The sequence below is a fragment of the Pimephales promelas genome, chromosome 11 (genome assembly GCF_988280905.1).
Source record: "Pimephales promelas chromosome 11, fPimPro1.hap1.1, whole genome shotgun sequence".
Classification (NCBI taxonomy): domain Eukaryota; kingdom Metazoa; phylum Chordata; class Actinopteri; order Cypriniformes; family Leuciscidae; genus Pimephales; species Pimephales promelas.
This window is the reverse complement of record NC_142779.1, coordinates 2,762,711-2,781,596: the sequence shown is the minus strand read 5'-3', so window position 1 is coordinate 2,781,596 and position 18,886 is coordinate 2,762,711. Positions and strand designations below refer to the sequence as shown.

At 36.0% G+C, this 18,886-nt stretch overlaps 1 protein-coding gene and 1 long non-coding RNA gene across 4 annotated transcripts in view; one reads left to right on the top strand and one right to left on the bottom strand.

The window, feature by feature from the left end:
• Positions 1–560: 560 nt before the first annotated feature.
• Positions 561–18,886, bottom strand: part of LOC120469342 (uncharacterized) — a 33,393-nt gene continuing 15,067 nt past the window's right edge. For both annotated transcript variants that reach the window (XR_016145467.1, XR_016145466.1), the window contains 3 exons: positions 3,268–3,482; positions 2,619–2,786; positions 561–2,409 (listed from right to left, as the gene is read on the bottom strand). This is a non-coding gene — a long non-coding RNA (uncharacterized LOC120469342). The remainder of the gene's footprint in view (positions 2,410–2,618; positions 2,787–3,267; positions 3,483–18,886) is intronic.
• On the top strand, positions 2,076–12,974 carry LOC120469341 (uncharacterized). 2 transcript variants are annotated; one of them, XM_089116746.1, is made up of 14 exons: positions 2,076–2,439; positions 2,613–2,792; positions 2,897–2,939; positions 3,310–3,501; positions 3,587–3,712; positions 4,109–4,235; positions 4,332–4,468; positions 5,973–6,072; positions 6,169–6,248; positions 6,344–6,447; positions 7,021–7,090; positions 7,188–7,326; positions 7,409–10,246; positions 12,217–12,974. In XM_089116746.1, exons 1-12 carry the CDS (start codon positions 2,076–2,078, stop codon positions 7,243–7,245), a joined length of 1,581 nt encoding a protein of 526 aa, XP_088972872.1. In that variant the 3' UTR covers positions 7,246–7,326; positions 7,409–10,246; positions 12,217–12,974. The 2 variants fall into 2 exon arrangements, with proteins under 2 accessions (XP_088972872.1, XP_088972871.1); XM_089116745.1 differs by having other exon boundaries at positions 7,188–10,246.

The window sequence follows — 18,886 nt, the reverse complement described above, 5'->3', positions numbered from 1 at the left end:
AACAGTTACAACAAGCAATAAATAAATATAAAATACAAAGTTCATTACCTTTCATTTGCAATATACAAACAGGTGCGCCAATGTCTCCACATTCTAGATGTAAACCTAACAGAGCTAAAATTACTATGGGCTAAAGCTTGTATAATCCTGTTTTCAGAGACAGAAATTCTACACATGTATCGAAAAATAAAATTTCTTATTAAGGCAGTACAGGTAGGCACACCAACATTTACAAACATCTGACTGGCACTACTCCATCTTGGTTGTTTTAAAAGCAGTCTCATACCATCGTTATACGCAACAATGTTCTTTTTGCTGTACGACCGCCACAAGTGGGCAGTATATAGAGGTGTACAGAATGCTTTGAATAAAGCTACCTTAACATAAGCAGAACACATGCCAAATTTACGTACCAGCACATTAGCCTGACCATATATCTTACGACACTGCATGTCTATTGATGTCCTTATCATCCGAAAATATAATATAATGTAATATAAGTGTTTTTCCAACTTTTCCTGAAATCATTAAAGTTGTTTTACAGATTACAGACAACCCTATTTTTTATTTTTATTTTTTACATGTTTTTAATATCATGAATATTATATGCCCTGCCCCCTGCCCAGGGATAGCAGATGAAATTTAGCTTTGTAGCTAATTCTGGGGCAGTCAAAGTATGAAAAATAAAATAATTAGTAATTTAAGCACAGTCCACACATTATTTCTCACTTCATTTCAACACAGAAGGTTCTGATTCCATGAACGCATTCCACTCCTAGCTTGATTATGATGTCACAGAGAGCTGCGAGAAAGAAAAAAATCTTGACAGTGTCAACATCTAAATGCACTCAGTTGTTGACGAGCAGGAGTGAGGTAAGTCACAATTCAAGTTTTTCTGTGCAAGTGTCTAAAAACAACTAACATTAGGGCTATTGTGTCACACTTTTCTCAAGTAAATATTTGATCGGGATTATTTTAGAAGTGTTTTGGCGCTCTTTACTGTGGCGCGAGAGATCGCTCAGTCAGTTCAAGCGACAAATTAACCGATCATCTACCAAATAAAGCACCAAATAAACATGCACCGACATGCTAAAAGATAACACAATCAATATCATGTCTCATATAATCGATCAATCGAACCGCGGAAAAACCATATGTCTAATTTCGTCGATCAATCAAACCGGTAAAACAGCTTGTTTACAATATTGTCACAGACGTTACTTTTACCTCAGAAATCGCATTCGGTGGAAATATTGAACTGTCAACTTGAAAAATAAACTATAGAGGTTTCTAATGAAACTCTATATATTCTAAATACACTTTCTACATTTATGCACTGAATCCTCACATTTATTATATATTTAACGTTACTTGACCTATTCTTCAATATTTAATGTAACGTTAACGTTATGTTTGAATAAATTTGTGATGTAAAAGGTTCATGTTTATGCCCGTTTTTTTAAAAACACACGACCGATTTATCGATTAGAATTTCTATTCACAAGCTTTCAATTTGATTCAATAAATCAATATCGAATCATTTGGATGTTCATATAGTAGCTCTGCTAAATTAATAGATGTAACGTTAAATAGATCAGGTAACGCTACTTTACAGGGAACACTCGCAAGGTTAGAGCTAAGAACTGATTTGTATACAAACATTTAAATTGCACTTAATACAGTTTTAATAATAACAGTTATAACTATAGACCATTTCACAAGATGTAAACAACACTGGTCCAGAAGCACTTCCTGTTTCAGTTTTTTAACACTACACTAAAAACCAAAAGCTGGGATAAAATACAACCAACAGAACATATAAAACTGAATCAAAAAGTTTTTTTTTTCTTTACATGTGAAATAAAGAAAACAGTTACAAACTGAAACAGGAAGTGTTTCTGGACCAGTGTTTTTTACATCTTGTGAAATGGTCTATTTTAAAGTGTTCCCTATCGAATCAAATAGCAAGCTTTCGAATTGAAATCGAATCGTGAAATGCATCTCAATACCCAGTCCTACTGCTAGCTTGTGAGTGTGGTTTTTCATTCTGAATTTTTTTCTTTTCTCTTTAGAAAATGGTTATCGATATTTTGTGTGACAAAATGCATCGAAAAACTAAAAAGGAGCCGAAGAAAAAGGAGTGTGGCGTGGATATGTCATCTTCTCCGAATGTGGTGGTCTCAGACGCTGTACCTGCAGATCATCCCAAATCTTCCTCCTTCATGAAACGCAAATTCAAACCTGTGCGTCGGGCTTTCCGCAGAATACTATCTGTGTTTCTGCCGTGTGTGTCATCCTCTGAGCTGGACGAGTCCACCAACACTCTCACATCCAGCATCGACACACACACTGATGCGACTTCTTCTCTTGCAGTCAGTGGATCCTCTGATCCAGAGCTTGATCTGCTGCCTGCCATCCAGGAGAAAGAAGCCATCAGAGGTATTGCTTTAAACACTCATCTATCTTCCCAACTGTACACTTACTGTAAGCTTGAGTGTGCGCAATAAAAACTAAATTATTATCTTCTCACAGATGTTGGTTAGCTTTTTTGCAGACTGTAGTGCTTTTTTATATAACTGTACGTTAAAATATCTCAAATGGTTCGTCCACAGCCTTACCCAAAGAGTTGAGCACCTCCTCCAGCATCAGTGATGGTTATTCCTCGTCTGCAGAATGGGAATATTCAGATGTGGAGAACATGCGAGGCTGTAGCTCTTCCAGCTCTGTGGGTTATTCCTCCTCCGATGATAGCGTGATGATTGATCTGCTAGCAGAACTTCAGGGAACTGAAGGTTAGAGAAGTTTAAACTGTTACCATATTATTTAAAGCACTATAATTCATTAGTCTAATATGTGGAGCATAATAACTCAAACTGCGTTATGAATCTCGTCACAGATGCAACCGGAGATGAAAACGTCTCTGATGTGGATTTTGACTGGTGAGTGAATACATGTTGTGTGTTGATCTCTATATCAGCACATAATGAATTAATAACCCAGCTACACATATACATTTATATAAAACACAGCTCTTTATATTAAGTTGGATGTACAAGGAAGTCCAAACTTATCCACGTACATACAGTGTATACTTGTAAAGCAATATACAACAAATCTCAATTGCCTGATTTATTACATCATTGCAAAATATAAACTATATTATCGCCCAACTAAATGCAACTATAAGCTAATATTTTAATAAATCATGATTTTAAAAAAAAGTTGAGTAGTTGATTTAATGCAGACTATAGTTGAAATCAAACCCACATGGAGAAGCAGAATGTGAACATATTGCTGACGTTTTCACAGCGTTCTCGATGCGCTGGCCACTGCGACGGCTCAGTCTAACGGTCTGTCTCAGGCTGAGATACTGCGGCTCATCCAGTGCAATCCACAGCAGGAGCAGATCGAGGTCGAGCAGCAGAGAGACACGGAGGAGGAGGAGGATGTAAAGCTGCCTGATGTGTCGACAGCATCGCCAGCTAAAATCAAGCACTTGGGGTAAATGTTGGATATGCACAACTAGATCACACATACTCACATATGATGTGCTTTCCACTGACTAACTGAATCCCTCCTGTCACAGTTTTCCTAATTTAGGGAACACCTGTTACATGAACTCCGTGTTGCAGTGCCTCCTCGCTGCTTCCCCGTTCCGGGACGATGTCCTTTCCCAGCGGGAGCACTGGAATGAGGGGACCACGATGCTTAGGTTAGTGATATTTTTGTATCATCGGGATATTATTCATTATTTTATTAAATTTTAGTTATTTTTTTGGTGATTTTTATTAGTGTTTATACAGCTAGTTTTATCCATTTTTTTATTTGGGTTTGTTTGTTATTTTAGTAAACTAAATGAAAAGGACTAATATTACTGTATTAATAATTATTATTTTAATATTCATTATATTGCTTTATCATTTAAATATATTAATAATAATTTTATTTTAACCTTTATTTTATTTCAAAAAACATTTATTTTTAATAGTTATTTTTATATATATATCCTGATTCAGGTATCAACACTGAATTTGTGCAACATTATATTTCAATCTAATTGAAAAATGCAGCAATACTAAAGCAGTTCTTTACTATTTTACTACTCTAGGACACTTACTGACCTGCAGTTGACCAGGCTAACGGGCAATGATGTGAAGCTAAAGGTGAAGCTCTTGTCTGCAGTCAAGCGAGCCATTGAAACTCACCATCCGGAGTTCATGGGAGACCATCAGCAGGTGATGAACCGGATCTACGTATATGCTCAGATCTATTATTGCTCATAAAATAAGTGAAGATTTAACCTCATTGTCCTTCACTCTTACTCCTCTCAGGACGCCCATGAGTTCCTGATGGTCTGTCTGTCCCATTTGAAGGAGGAGGGCGAGTTTCTGCAGCGCATCTGGCCTCAATACACCTGCCCAGTTCGTAACATGGAGTTCAAACTCAACCGCCTGCGCACTTGTGACAGGTATAGTGTTAATTTTACCAGCCATTTTTAAATTTAGTTTCAGTTTTAGTCCAGTTTCAGCATCGCTTGTTAGTTTTTATCACATTTAGTCGACATCATCCCATTTTTATTTAGTCTAGTTTTAGTCGACTATAAGTCGAGCATTTTAGTCTTTATTTTAGTCCAAGAAAACATAATTTTATTCGTTTAGTTTTAGTCAAAAAAAAAAACTGTCAACATTTTAGTCTAGTTTTAGTCAGGACATCATTTTAACCTTTTACTTTTTTGTCAGCAGATAATATTTAACATTTCCTAAAATTATTTCACATTTCAACATTTTCTCTCATCTTTTTGATAAAAAAACACAATTTTAAGGAACACATGCAGACATGGAAGATGTTCTGACAATATTTGCATATTTATTTTGAACATTGTTAAGGTTCAAAGACACAAACACAAATGCTTGCATTAAAACAAATAAAATACACCTGACAAAGGAAACAAATAAATAAAATAAAGTGTATTATGAACTTAACACAAGTGCTGGCTGTTTAAAGCTAGTTCACATAGAATAATAAAATAAATAGATTTGAGGTCAATGTTGTGAAAAAAAAAAAAAACTCCAACTGATACAACAAAAGTGCTTTCCTGCCAGCTAGTTCACATGGTATATAAAGGTACAGTATTTAAGGTGAAACAAGGCATAGATTGCTAGAACGTATGAAATCTTTTTAACTAATCTTTTTAAAGCGTCTGTCTGCTTTAATCAAATTTAACTGAACCTATAGTTGCCCGGCCAGTATAACATATCTAAGTTAGCATAAATTTAACTTCACATACAATTCTATCAACAACTGGCTACGGTCGCTAAGTGCTAAGAAGCTAACGCAACATAGCCAGCCTGGATACTAAATGCTATGAAAGTTAGCCATCATTAGTTCGTTTATCATCAAAATGTGTCCATATATCACGTCTCTTCTTTCTCCCGAGCCCCGGCCGTGCAAAGCATGTTTTACTTTTAACCTGTCGCCGCCGCCTCACCGTGAATCCAGCTCCTGTCTGCTCCGTGTTGTGTAGGCTACTCTGACTGACTGTGCCCGCCCGCTCCAGGTTTGAACGTGGGTGTGTGTGGCGGAAGAGCTGACGAGGAGGAGGCGGAGGAGGAGACAGGATTTGACAAAACCATATCATATAATAATATGTAATTTTCGTCTCGTCTTTGTTCGTGAACTAAAATGTCCATAGATTTTAGCCCAGTCTTTATTTACCGAACTGCATTTTCGTCTCGTCTTTATTAGTCTACGAAAATTATTTCTGATTTAGTCCCAGTTATTGTTTATTAGTCGGGATTTTAGTCTCGTCTCGTCTAGTTTTCGTTCGGTGAAAAATGTGCGTTGACGAAAATATTTTCGTTTAGTTTTCGTTAACGAAATTAACACTAGACAGGTATCATCTCACATCCACACGTGCACTCGTTTAAGACTCTCGGGCTTATTTATGTGACGCTAATGTTCTGTCGTTTCAGCTGTGGCTTCCAGAGGAGCTTCCTTGAGGATTGCAACCACCTCTCGCTGGTCATCGGGCCTCAGAGAAGAGTCGCAGACAGCCTGCAGCAGTACTTCAAAGTGGGTGATGGCACTGATTATATACTAGCAGGAGGATGTAGTTTCTGAAATATCAATTTCTAATAGGCTAATATCAATCTTTCTTTTTTTCTCCAGACATCTTCATTTGAATGCTCCTGCAGCGAGTGTGTCGGCACTACAACCTCAGAGGCCGTGCAATTGATCAACTTTCCACAGTATGAATCTATGCTAATTAGTCAGTTCGCTGCAGATTAAATCATATACTGTATGCGGTACTTTATAACTTCTGATCATTTGAATCTCTCTCCAGAGTCCTGGTTCTTCTCATCATGCGCTTCGACGTGAGATCCTCGATGTGCAAACTAAAGGATCGACTCGAGGTTCCAGAAGAGTTTACACTGTCCTCTAATACAGGTGTGTGTCAGGTTATCAAACATCACCCGGATCAATCACTCACCTGAATTACTCTAAAAGACAGCGTTAGGAAGACAGTTGAAATGAAAGACAGCATTTAAATGATGTTTAAGCATTGAATATGTACTGAAGAGTTCTCTTATTTTATGCATGATGTTTAACAGAGAGCAGGGAGATAACAGTGATTGAGAGGAAGAAGAGGCCAAATCTACTGCGAAAGAGATGGAAGAACAATAGGGTTGAGCCTGCAAGACCACAGGAAAGATAGAGACAACAATTTAGATAGATAGATAGATAGATAGATAGATAGATAGATAGATAGATAGATAGATAGATACATAGATACATAGATAGATACATAGATACATAGATAGATAGAGACCGACAGACAGATATGCAGACAGATAGAGACTTATAGATAGATAGATAGATAGATAGATAGATAGATAGATAGATAGATAGATAGATAGATAGATAGATAGATAGATAGATAGATAGATAGATGAAAAATTAGGATGCTCATAAACATTTGAAATGCAGCACCATCTAATAATACGTGTTTGTGTTCAACAGGAGGAAGCATCAGATTGCAGGTACAAGCTAGCTGGAGTCGTGTCCCATCTGGGCAGCAGTTTATATTGTGGTAAGTCATGCTTCTAAATTTCCATGTCATGTCATTCGCTCTAAATGTCATGTCTTTCGCTCATTAAGCTTCATACTAAAGTCCCTCTGTCTTGTAGGACACTACATCAGTCACGTACGGGACTTCGGCGGCTCTGGTTGGCTGGAGTGCAATGATGCCAGCATCAAAAAAACCTTCCGGTCAAGTACATCACGCAGCTTTCGGAAGAATGGATACATGCTCTTCTATGTGAAAGGGTAAATAGTAGCACAATACTTAGTGCTCAACTGATGTCCAGTGCACTCAGATGGCATATATTAAGCCGCTGTTGTTTTGTAGTTGAGCAGCAGTGGTTAAAGCAGTCAGGATGAGAAAGCAAAGTTCCAGTCTCTAAACTCATCTCGAGTTACACCATTACACCATGGGACCTGTCGAGGAACATCCTGTGAAACCAATGATGGAATCATGAAGGCGATGGTCAAGAGCCCTCTTGGTGCACGTGGGTCAGGGGAGACCGGGAAAACAGACGGGGATACAGCATTATTGGCAGCGGCAACAACAGACTTAGACACTGTGGACTCCGAGGACACAGAGGATGAGGTAACGGGACATGGCAGACGACAGGGCTCAGGATCAGTGCTTGTGTAGCAGACTTCAAATGGTAACCTCCGGACACCACAGAAACACGAGCACACGTTGAATGGGATGGACACGTGCAATTAATTCACCTTTAACAGAGTAGTGAGTCAGTAATTAGTACACAGTCATCGGAAGATCTACTCTCTTACTCCTGCATTGAAAGATGCACGTGAGGAAAATTAAGCTCATTTTAACACGGTAGAAAATCATATTGAATATCAATATGATATAAACTCTTATCAACATTTTGACATCATAAATATAGTGATTACATTACAAGAAAGTAGTAAATGCAAGATAAATATGAGAGAGAAAAACTACCTCTGCTTCTCCGAGCGCACGAGCTAGGCATCTGCGTGCGAACGAACGCTTAAGGAAAAGCAATATAACTTCCTTCTGCGTCTCACTAATTAAGGTCCCCGCTACAACAATTGATAGGAACTCCAGATTGGAACTATTGACAATAATACATTTGAAAAAGTTTTGCTATAGTTAACACAGGGTGGCCGCGGGTCATTAAAAAGTATTAAATCAATTTTCCTAAAAATAAGGCCTTAAAAAGTATTAAATTGTCTTAAATTCAGATTGGATAGGTCTCAAATAGGCATGTGCCGGTATCAAATTTTCATGCTGCGGTTAATTGATTGAGCTTTTATCACGGTATACGGTATTATCACGATATTTTAATGAAATTAATATTTTAATGCTCAAGAAAAACAGATGCATTGTGGGTCTCTAAAAAACCCCAACTTACATCACAATATGTAATTGTGATTTTCAAAACATATGGTAACTAAACCGAATTTTTTAAAGTTTAGTGACAACATGTTACAATGTTTATGGTACAATTCAATATTGACTCTTTTGGATAAATATTAGGTAGGCCCCAGTCTTTTAATATTTCTCAAGAAAGAAAAAATCTCTCACATAATGCTGTAAACATACAGAGAGAAATTAAATATAATATTTAGCAAAATACTCCTTGCTTTTTTTTTTTTTAATTCAACTAATTTGCTGGTCACTAAATGGCTTTCCTGAGGAAAATGTAACGTTTTGTGACACAACTGTTCTCCTGCAGTGTTACTGACCTTTTTCCGTGTTTGAAAACACTGATTGATTGTTATTATGTATAAGTAAATATACCTTTCGGTAAGTTGTACTGTATCTTTAAATGAAAATGAAAGTGACATGATCGGTTTACTTGAACTGAGGAGCAACGAACTGTGATCAGAACCTAAGAGCTGATTTATCAATAACTTTATCAATTTATCAATAACAACTTTCATATCAAAAGTAACTTGCTCTGTCTAGTCTGTCGGTGTCAGTGTCCTCTTTGCTCTGTGATTTTTCTCTGTGGGAGAGCGTGTGAAAAGTGTCAAATGCGTTAAGCGCCTTTCAGACAGGACGCGGAATGCGCAACGCGTGCCGCTTGGTACAACGTTGCCCTTCAGATACAACGCAATTTGCCATTTTACAAATAAAAAGTTGAACTATTTTGAACTTTAACCCCGGCGTGTGTTGGTCGATGCAGGTCGACGCAGCAGCAAAACATCCCTGTGCGTCTGAAAGTCTCAAGCTGAATGCGTGAGAGTTGGCAGCCCTGCGGGGATAAATCGTCGGGAGCGTTCCGCCATGCTTCTACTCCATGTGAGGATTGTTTACATTAGACTAATGCGCACTGTCGCATGCACACAGTGCTTATGTGGGGATTGTTTACATCAGAGTGCACGCGTGTTTTGCGCAGCACGCAGTGTTTGAGCGGTTGATGCAAAATAAGCTAATGCACGCTCTAAAAGTCTAAATTCGAATCTATTATTTTTCACGGTATTTTGAAGAGCCCGCGATAACAATATCGTGCATATTCATTACCGCGATTTATTGCATTACCGAATACCGGCACATGTCTAGTCTCAAATATGTTAGTCATGTCACCGCAAAGATGCAGGCAAAGGCAATCGTTCTGCCAGCCAGGTCGAATATTTTCTACAATGCGTTACATTGTAATATTTTGCATTAAGCCTTTATTAATATACTTTTTTATTTTTATGATTCTATATTTCATTTCACTCCACTATACTCCACCACAGACGACCGCACGTACGGAAGTGACAATTGGTTATTGTCATTTCACCATATTTTTGAACAGACAGTGTGTTTAAAACTGAAAATATACTGTAATATTTCCAAGTAATTTATATTTCCATCGTAAGTTTGGTCTTAAATTTAATTTAGAAGTGGTATTAAAAAGTCTTAAATTTAAATTGTTTATACCTGTAGCCACCCTGTAACAGTTCAAACAGCATTTCTCTTTGCACATGATTTAAACTCAAATGACTAAATCAACTTGCTACACTTGCAGTTGCGGGCTCAGGATCAGGACATCCAACCCGGCCCCATCCAAGTGTGACATTCAAAGCTGCCACGCCCATGCCCAAATTGGACACATTCTCGTTAACATTTAAAAACAGGAAGAACTATCGAGAACGAGAAGAGATCAAGAGAAGACTAGAAGACGAAGGTAACTGCGAAACAAAATCAGTAAGTAACATTTAAAAAGAAAGCACGTCGGACAGTTGAATAAAACGGAGTTTGACTCGCCTCGGTAAGATTTACTGTATTTTCCGCACTATAAGGCGAATTTAAAAGCCTTTAATCTTCTCAAAAAACGACAGTGTGCCTTATAATCCGGATCTTCTTATATATAGACCAATTAGTTAACAACGCCTCGCGTTATTAAATTCGCCCGCGAACTCGCGCTCGTGTCCATCTTATGCCTGCTTTGTCACACGGCCAGTTCAACCTCGTATAAATCAAGTTATGTGTGTCTCCCGCTCACGAACGCTCACTCTTTTTTTTATAATTTTATTTGTAGCAGTTTTTTGTACACAAAACATATCCAAATCTCAAAAATGTTTACAGAAAGATTGTTATACATAAAATAAAACTAAACAAACAGCACCCACCGCCCCCCACCCACCCACCCACCCGCCCCCACACCAGACAGAGAGAATAAAAAAAAAAAATTACACTTTGAATCACTAAATCAAAATTGAAAAAAAAAAAAAATTCATAATAAAATAAAATATAAATTGACAATGGAAAGAGGAACGAACGCTCACTCTTAACAGACACACTGTCCCCGGCGCTACTCGGGCGTCACAGAACGTTCATAAAGCGCTCCCCGTTCATAGTAACCGGGTTGTCTCACTCTCATTCGTAACAGCCAGCTGTTGCTGACGAGCCGCAGGCTGCGAAAGTTACGTGCACGCCCCAGCGCGCTCACACTATTATAAACGCCTCACCAGCTCCGGTGCCGCGCACTATTTAACACACCCTTTAGCACATCTAGTTGATGCATAACGCAAAGTCGCAAACCCAGTCAAACGTGTGACTGCAGTATCTTATGCGCCTCATAATCCGGTGCGCCCTATATATGAAAAATGTTCTAATATAGGTCATTCATTGAAGGTGCGCCTTAAAGTGCGGAAAATAGGGCAAATAACATGGAAGTCAATACGTTTTGTTTTGGATCACGAGTAGTAAAGTTATTTTGCAACAGATTGACCACTGACTGTATCTCACAAAATGCACTTAATATTTTTGTTTACCGTTTTATTGGTGCTAATGTGCCTGCCCCTGGTTTAGCTACAGGAAGAAAATATTTACTTGATTTTAATTTATTTTTTCTTGTAATACAAATGTGCCTGGCCTTCATAAAAATGATAGAGTTTCTCTATTTATATATTTATGTCTATACTGACCAAGCACACTGCCTAATTGGTTTTAGACAGGGCATTTTTTATTTACTTTTAGTATGAATCGGCCTATCAGCAGCAAAGTTCAATAAAATATGCATTTCTCATTGAAGTACCCCCTTCTTTCTTGTGTTTACTATCATTTTCCACAGAATTAAAGCAATTCATGCTAAATTTTAGAAAAATGTAATAATTATCCGATTAGTCGACTAATCGTTTCAATAGTCGGTGACTAGTCACCTATTAAAATAGTCGTTAGTTGCAGCCCTAAAACACTGTTTAACATAATACGAATGAGCTGTATGAGAATGAGATGTTGCCTGTTGTAAGCAGCTCTTATCACTTTATTAGTAGTTTGTAATGTTGACTAGCTCCACAATTAGCACGAAAGCCTGCGATATGTAATAATAAATTGTCAAAATATCGACGTAATTCGAATCAATAAGGTTTGATGATGTTGTTTTAGAGCTATGAATTATCTTCAACTTGCATATTTGGTCATTTAACTCCTCTGTGATGTCTCTTAGTGGATTTCGTATCAGTATACTCTCAACTGAGAATTTTATGTATACTACTATACTAAGTGCATTATTATTTCACCAATTTCATGTTGTTTTTTGGATTAAGGGTAAATATAAAAATATATTATTTTAGTGTTTATGTGTGACATTACATCCTGTAAATCTTATTCTGCTTGAAAAAGAATACGAGTTATATTATTGTACATTTATACAGTATTTACTTTTTTCATAGGCAATCATCTGGCTGGGATATCTCCTCACAGGTCTTCCTTTATCATTGCAGGTTAGAGTAGATTATTCATTATTTTTGCACAATGCCCAATGCACCCTTTTGTTACTGATAATTCTGTTACAGTAACACAACAGTGACTGTTCTCTGATAACTATTTCAGTGAAGTGGAAGATTTTAACTGACACATTGACAAACAATTGAGGAAGAAAGAAAGGAGACCATTCAATTGTTGGCTGTTACTTTTACATTTACACATCTGGAGTTTGGAATTACGTCAGTAACATGAATATTCAATTTGACTCTCTCTCTCTCTCTCTCTACAACTGTTTAGTGTTAAATCAAAAATATATATTTCAGTTGAACATGTTAAACTCATTTGTATTTCTCTCTCTCTCTCAGAGTTGAAGCCATTCCTGCAGCAACTGGTGGAAAAGGGATCTTTTTTGGTGCTTTTGTTCTAGCATAAATAATTTTGTTCTTTTGTATAATATGAATAAATACATATGTAGAGTTTTGCCTTCTGATTTCTGGCCATATCATTTAGTGACTGCATGTGCTGATTCCATCGTTATTTTATCTGATAATGAGCAAATTAGTTAAACTTAAGGAGGTTAATCAATATACAGTATAATTCAAGAAACTAAGACTCACACCACTTTTCAGTTGATTAAAGATTGACGTACATTTTTAATTTGTTTTGTATAAATTTACATTTTTGTGATGCATTTTGAATAAAAAAAAAACACATTTTATAAAAACACTCCTGAGATTAAATGTCTTTCAAACTATGTATGTACGTGCAAACTAAAACAAGGGTCCTGTAACCGGGGTTTTGTGCAGGGATTTATAGTATAGTGAATGTATTGCTTTGGTTATTTTAACAAAAAGTTATCACACTTGCTTAAATGGGTCATTTTAGAACCATATGTGTAAACTTGATGTATTAACACAAAATATTGCATTAAAAAATTCATTTGAGACCAAGATATTTTGAACTATGATGATATTTTGATATGTTAAACTCATAAAACCTGTACAGAAGAGGAAGCGAGAGATGAACTGTTTTTGTATGTATTAGAACATTGTGCAAAAGTTCATTTATTTCAGTAATTCAACATAGCTATATGCTGTAATAATCACATTTATAACACATAAAGGCTTGAAATAGCTCACTTTGCATATAATGACTAATGAGTATATTATATATTAGTATCAGCTTTTAGTTGAATTACTGAAATACATTAACTTTTGCACGATATTCAAATTTTTCAAGTTTCACCATATTGGTTCTTTAATTTAAGGTTTACATAAATTCCATTCTGCTGTTCTATTATTTGATTTCAAAGTAATTTGCTCTAGCAGGCATTAACAGGTGAATTCTTAATTTGTAAAAATGCAATATTTCTATAACCACAGAAAGAAATGTTTAAAAAAAATTGTTTTTTTTTTAAATTATTTTTAGAAGGGATAACTATAAGTGCAGTTTGGATCCCATATAATTGTTTCAATGTGTTACTTACAGTACTTGCATTTTTCTGCGATAACTTTTTTTTTTAAATCCTTTTTTTTTTTCAGTGTATATGATAAAGTTTCTCGGCTAAAGTCTCGTTGAAAGTGAACCATGCTTTCTGCTGGCTTCTCAACCTCTAATTTTACACAGAATATCTTTAAACACCTACACACTCTCTCTTCAGCCGCGGAGAGGAAATGTTCCTAGCTAGCATTAGCATTTTCCCTCCATCGAAGTCAGATGTGCGGGAGAAATGAGTGATGCCTTACAGCGATGTAAACAGCGGAGGCATGATGGAGTCCCTTCGTTACCCTCACCAGACCTGCATTACATATTCAGAAAATACTCGTCTCCCTGTGCATCTGCAATGCAAAAGCGCTTTCATATGAAACCACTGGCGTATTAGAGCACTGGACTTGACTAAAAAAGGCTAATCTTAACAGGGCCTGAAACTCTTTAACAATTAGCCCACATTTTATTTGTCAAGTCGAGAGTGAAGTGAACCTTCAGAAATGTTGTGTTTATTTTTTGTCCAAATACAAATCAAACATTATTATTTATAAATAATGAATTTGTCTATTATTAAAAATAATAATAATAATTTTATAGTAAATAATAAAATTATAGTATTGAAAATGTGATCTAATTATCAATTCTCAATTAGAAGTTCAGGTTATTGGCCTGAAGGGAATATTTATAAATAAGAGCAGTAAATAATACCATGTTAATGATACAGTTACACTAATATAATAATATTAAAAAAACATTGTAGAAAGAAATATATATATATATATAGGGTTATAAAATGATCATATTTATAAAATTGTATATAGGACAATTAAATATATTTTAATATTTAAAAATAATAATAATAATAATAATGCGTATACAGTATATATATATATATATATATATATATATATATATATATATATATATATATATATATATATGAAGAGTTCAGATGCAAAAGCCTCTAAATGCCATTTGAAATTTTCTTCTTTAATGATGATTTTTATCAAACTTGTATATTTAAGTTTAGTGATTTCACTTAAATGGCAATGGTAATTACCTATTAATTGTTATTTAAGTGAAATTACTGAACTGAAATATACAAGTTTGATAAAAATCATCATTAAAGAAGAAAATTTCAAATGGCATTTAAAGGCTTTTGCATCTGAACTCTTCATATATATATATATATATTAGGGCTGTGCAAAAATTAATTGATGTATATAATTATTTTGTATATATAAATACCTATGCATGCATGTATATGTTTAAGAATTATTTGCGCTTAAACTCTGTATATATATATAAATACATAATCTAAATTATATAAACATAAATATTTTATATATGAACAACACATTTTCTTAAATATATACATGCATGTGTGTGTATTTATAAAATAATTATATACACAAATATATTATGTAAACACAGACTTTTATTTTGGATGCGATTAATCGCAATTAATTTTTGCACAGCCCTAATATGTATATATATACTGTATATATATATATATCTTGTTTAAGAATGTTTTTTTTTTAAAGACCAAAATATTAAGAACTTTTTTAACAAGAATCAAGGTAATTTTTAATTCATGACTGCATTCAATAAAGTTATTATACATGCATAATTTTAATTGGAAAAATTCGATCTTTTTTTTCCACAATGCCTCAAGTCTGCAGTGTAAATTCAATACGTCGTTTTTTAACCCAGACACATTCTAGCCACAGTGAAATTGGTACACTTAAGCACTAAATCACATTGTTATTTTGTTTATTGCATAGTTGTTATCAGCTCTGTAATATATTTTCAGTGGTCAAAGTTTTTTCATTGTAATATGGGACAGTTGCATGGCAACACTATAGTAACACCATAAATAAACTCCTCTGCATCTCAACAAGTCCTGCTGAAAAATGCATGACGGGTCACGCTTTGACCACAATGCTTGAATCAGAGGCTGGATATATCACACACACACACACACACACACAAGGCATTACCATAATAAAAAGCTTTTTAGAGCTGACCTATGGCAAGCTCTCATGCATAATTAGGTGCTCTGGAAGAACAGAGCGAGTGAGTTTTTCATACACAAGAAGATTTGCATTAGAGGAATAAAGACAAGCACACACTCTTGCCAAAGCTATTGTTAACTGAGACCTTTCACAAAGCATCTCTTTCCCAGTGGTAGCACTAGATTTAGCGAGATTAAATGCTGTAAATGTGGAATGGATATATGTCTGCTTTGATTATTTAAATTTCGATACTTTTAGTAAACACTAGAGCACTACACACTAGCATAACGTTAACAGAGGACCAGGAACTGAGGAAAACCAAGGGCTTAAATCCACAAGGGAAGATAATCAAAAGAACAGGAACTAGAACTCAGGCAAACAGAACAGGGAAAACCAAACTAAGGGTTTGTTTACATGACGACAATGTACTAAAAATGGAAAAGTTTGCAGTGCATGGCCCCTAAAACACAACTAAATATAAATAACCCTTAAACACAAAAACAATAGAGTGGAAAAGTGCAACTTTTGACCCCATTTAACCCTCTGGGGTTCTTCGTTTAACAGTCACACTCGGGGCCTTCATATTTAAAAAAGAAAATCTTTTTTTTTTTTTTTTTACTTGTTTTTTATAATATTTTTTCTTTTCTTTTTAGGTGTTTTGAGAAAATGTCAAAAATAAAAAAAAAATTATAATTAGTATTAATGCAATAATTATGACCAAATTTTCTCCCATTGAATATAATAGAAAAAAATATAAAAAAAAAAATATTTTTATTTTTTTTTAAAGCTGTATTTCATTTTGGAGTCAAGCCTAGGCCTCATAAAAGCAATTTTTGAAATTAGATGGATGCCATTTCGTGGACAAACTGAGCTTTTTGTGGGAAACATGGCGCCGGTGTGTGTGGCAGGCCGTCTACTCTCGGTGTTACATGTCATGTTTTTAATGTTTATATCGTTTTTATTGTTTCCCCTGTCGCCTTTCTGCCACTCTCTTATTGTCTACGAACGTCAACAATTGATCGACATCTACCAACATATGCCCAAACAACACATTACTCATTATGAGACCCTCTCTGGACTCGAGAGTTTTAGTTTTTACTCACCACCGGATCCCTCTGGTCTCCCTGAGTACCGGCGCTGTCAGATATTTGGCGTCTCTGGCAGACGACGCAGGAAAAGGCGCGGTAAACGGGCAGGATTGGCCGTGAAGATAAAGTTGGCGCTGACGGCGGGCTGTTTCACCCATTCTATGCTGGCTTACCACGCAGTCGACGCGGTACGAGATCTACGGGTTACACAGCGATCCAGGGCTGTCACTATGCACATCCAGCTCGACATGCCGGACTCTACCCGTCTTCATCAACAAACCTCCCCTCGGGTTCGGCGAAGGAAGGCTGATCATCGCCATCTGCGTTCGTTCCACAGATCGTCGCAAATTCAGAGAGAATCTCCTAAACTCAAGATGGCGCTAGCTAATGCTCGCTCCCTGGTCAACAAAACTTTTATTCTCAACGATTTCATCACTTCAAATGATCTGGAACTCTTCTTTGTGACTGAGTCATGGGTAAAACCAGGTGACCTAAGCCCTTTTTCTGAGCTTGTGCCTCCCAATTTTGATTTTTTTAACACTCCTCGTCTTACGGGGCGAGGAGGTGGGCTTGTGACGGTCTTTAAAAATAATTTGCAATGCAGACTACTGACCACTACCAGTCCTACTAGCTTTGAGGCCCAGTTGATTAACTTGAATTCTGTTTTGATCATTTTAATCTATAGACCACCAGCACCGAACAATAATTTTATTGAAGAGTTTGCTGAATTTCTGGGGGAAATTCTTACTAAGTATGATAGTATTTTAATTTTGGGTGATTTCAATATCCATGTCTGCTGTGCAGCCAATGTATTAGCAAATGAATTTTTAAATCTTATATCTTCACTTAACTTTGCACAATGGGTAGATGGCCCGACTCACTGTCATGGTCATACATTAGATCTGATACTGACGTATGGTTTATCGGTTGCTGATGTTGTTACGAGTGATATTTCTTTTTCTGACCATAAACCGGTACTATTTCACACTATTCTCCCTTCTTTACCTACCAAACCAGCTCAGGTATGCTGGTCTCGTACTCTGACTGCACAATCTTGCAAGGCATTTTCTAATATGTATCTGAAAGAACATCAACCTCTCACCTCGGATCTGCTATCTTCCCAATCGAGTGCTGATGATCAGTTGCAACTGTTTTATAATAGATGTGGTAATATTGTAGATGCTATTGCACCACGAAAACTCGTTAATCGGAAGGGTAAATCCCAACCATGGTTAAACAAAGAGATTCGGGAACTCAGGCAGCAAAGTCGTAGATGTGAACGAAAGTGGAAGAAAGATGGTCTACAGGTATCATTTGAAATGCTGAAGACCTCCTTACACACTTTCCAAAAAGCTGCCAAGAATGCAAAGGAAAAATATCTATCGGACATCATAGCACAAAATTCTTACTGTTCTAAAGTTTTATTTTCAACAATAGATTCTGTTTTAAATCCTCCAACACAGATATTCCTAGACGTTTCATCTTCACTATGTGAAAACTTTCTTAATTATTTTTTAAATAAAGTGAAAAAGGCACGGGCTCAACCATTTATAAATTCAGATCCTATTCCAGACTGCATACTATTCACTACGCAGTGGAGTGATTTTGAATTGATCTCCTTGCAGACATGCAGGGAGGTCACTTTGAAATTAAAATCAACTTTTTCAGCTCAGGATGTCCTGCCTTCATGGTTTTTAAAACAAATCTTTGACACTATTGGACCTGACCTTGTAATAATAATAAATAATTGTCTCTTGACAGGGACAATTCCAGAGATTCTAAAATTAGCCTCAGTGACACCAATCCCAAAAAAGGCCTCGCCGGATCCTTCAATCTATTCAAACTTTCGACCAATTTCAAACTTGCCGTTTATATCAAAGATTCTAGAAAAAATTGTATTTATACAGCTTCAAGATTATCTGACTACAAATGGTATATCAGATATTTTTCAGTCTGGTTTTAAAACTTTACATAGTACAGAGACTGCTCTTCTGAAAGTTTATAATGATATTTTAATGTCCACTGACGCTGGTAACATCGTAGCT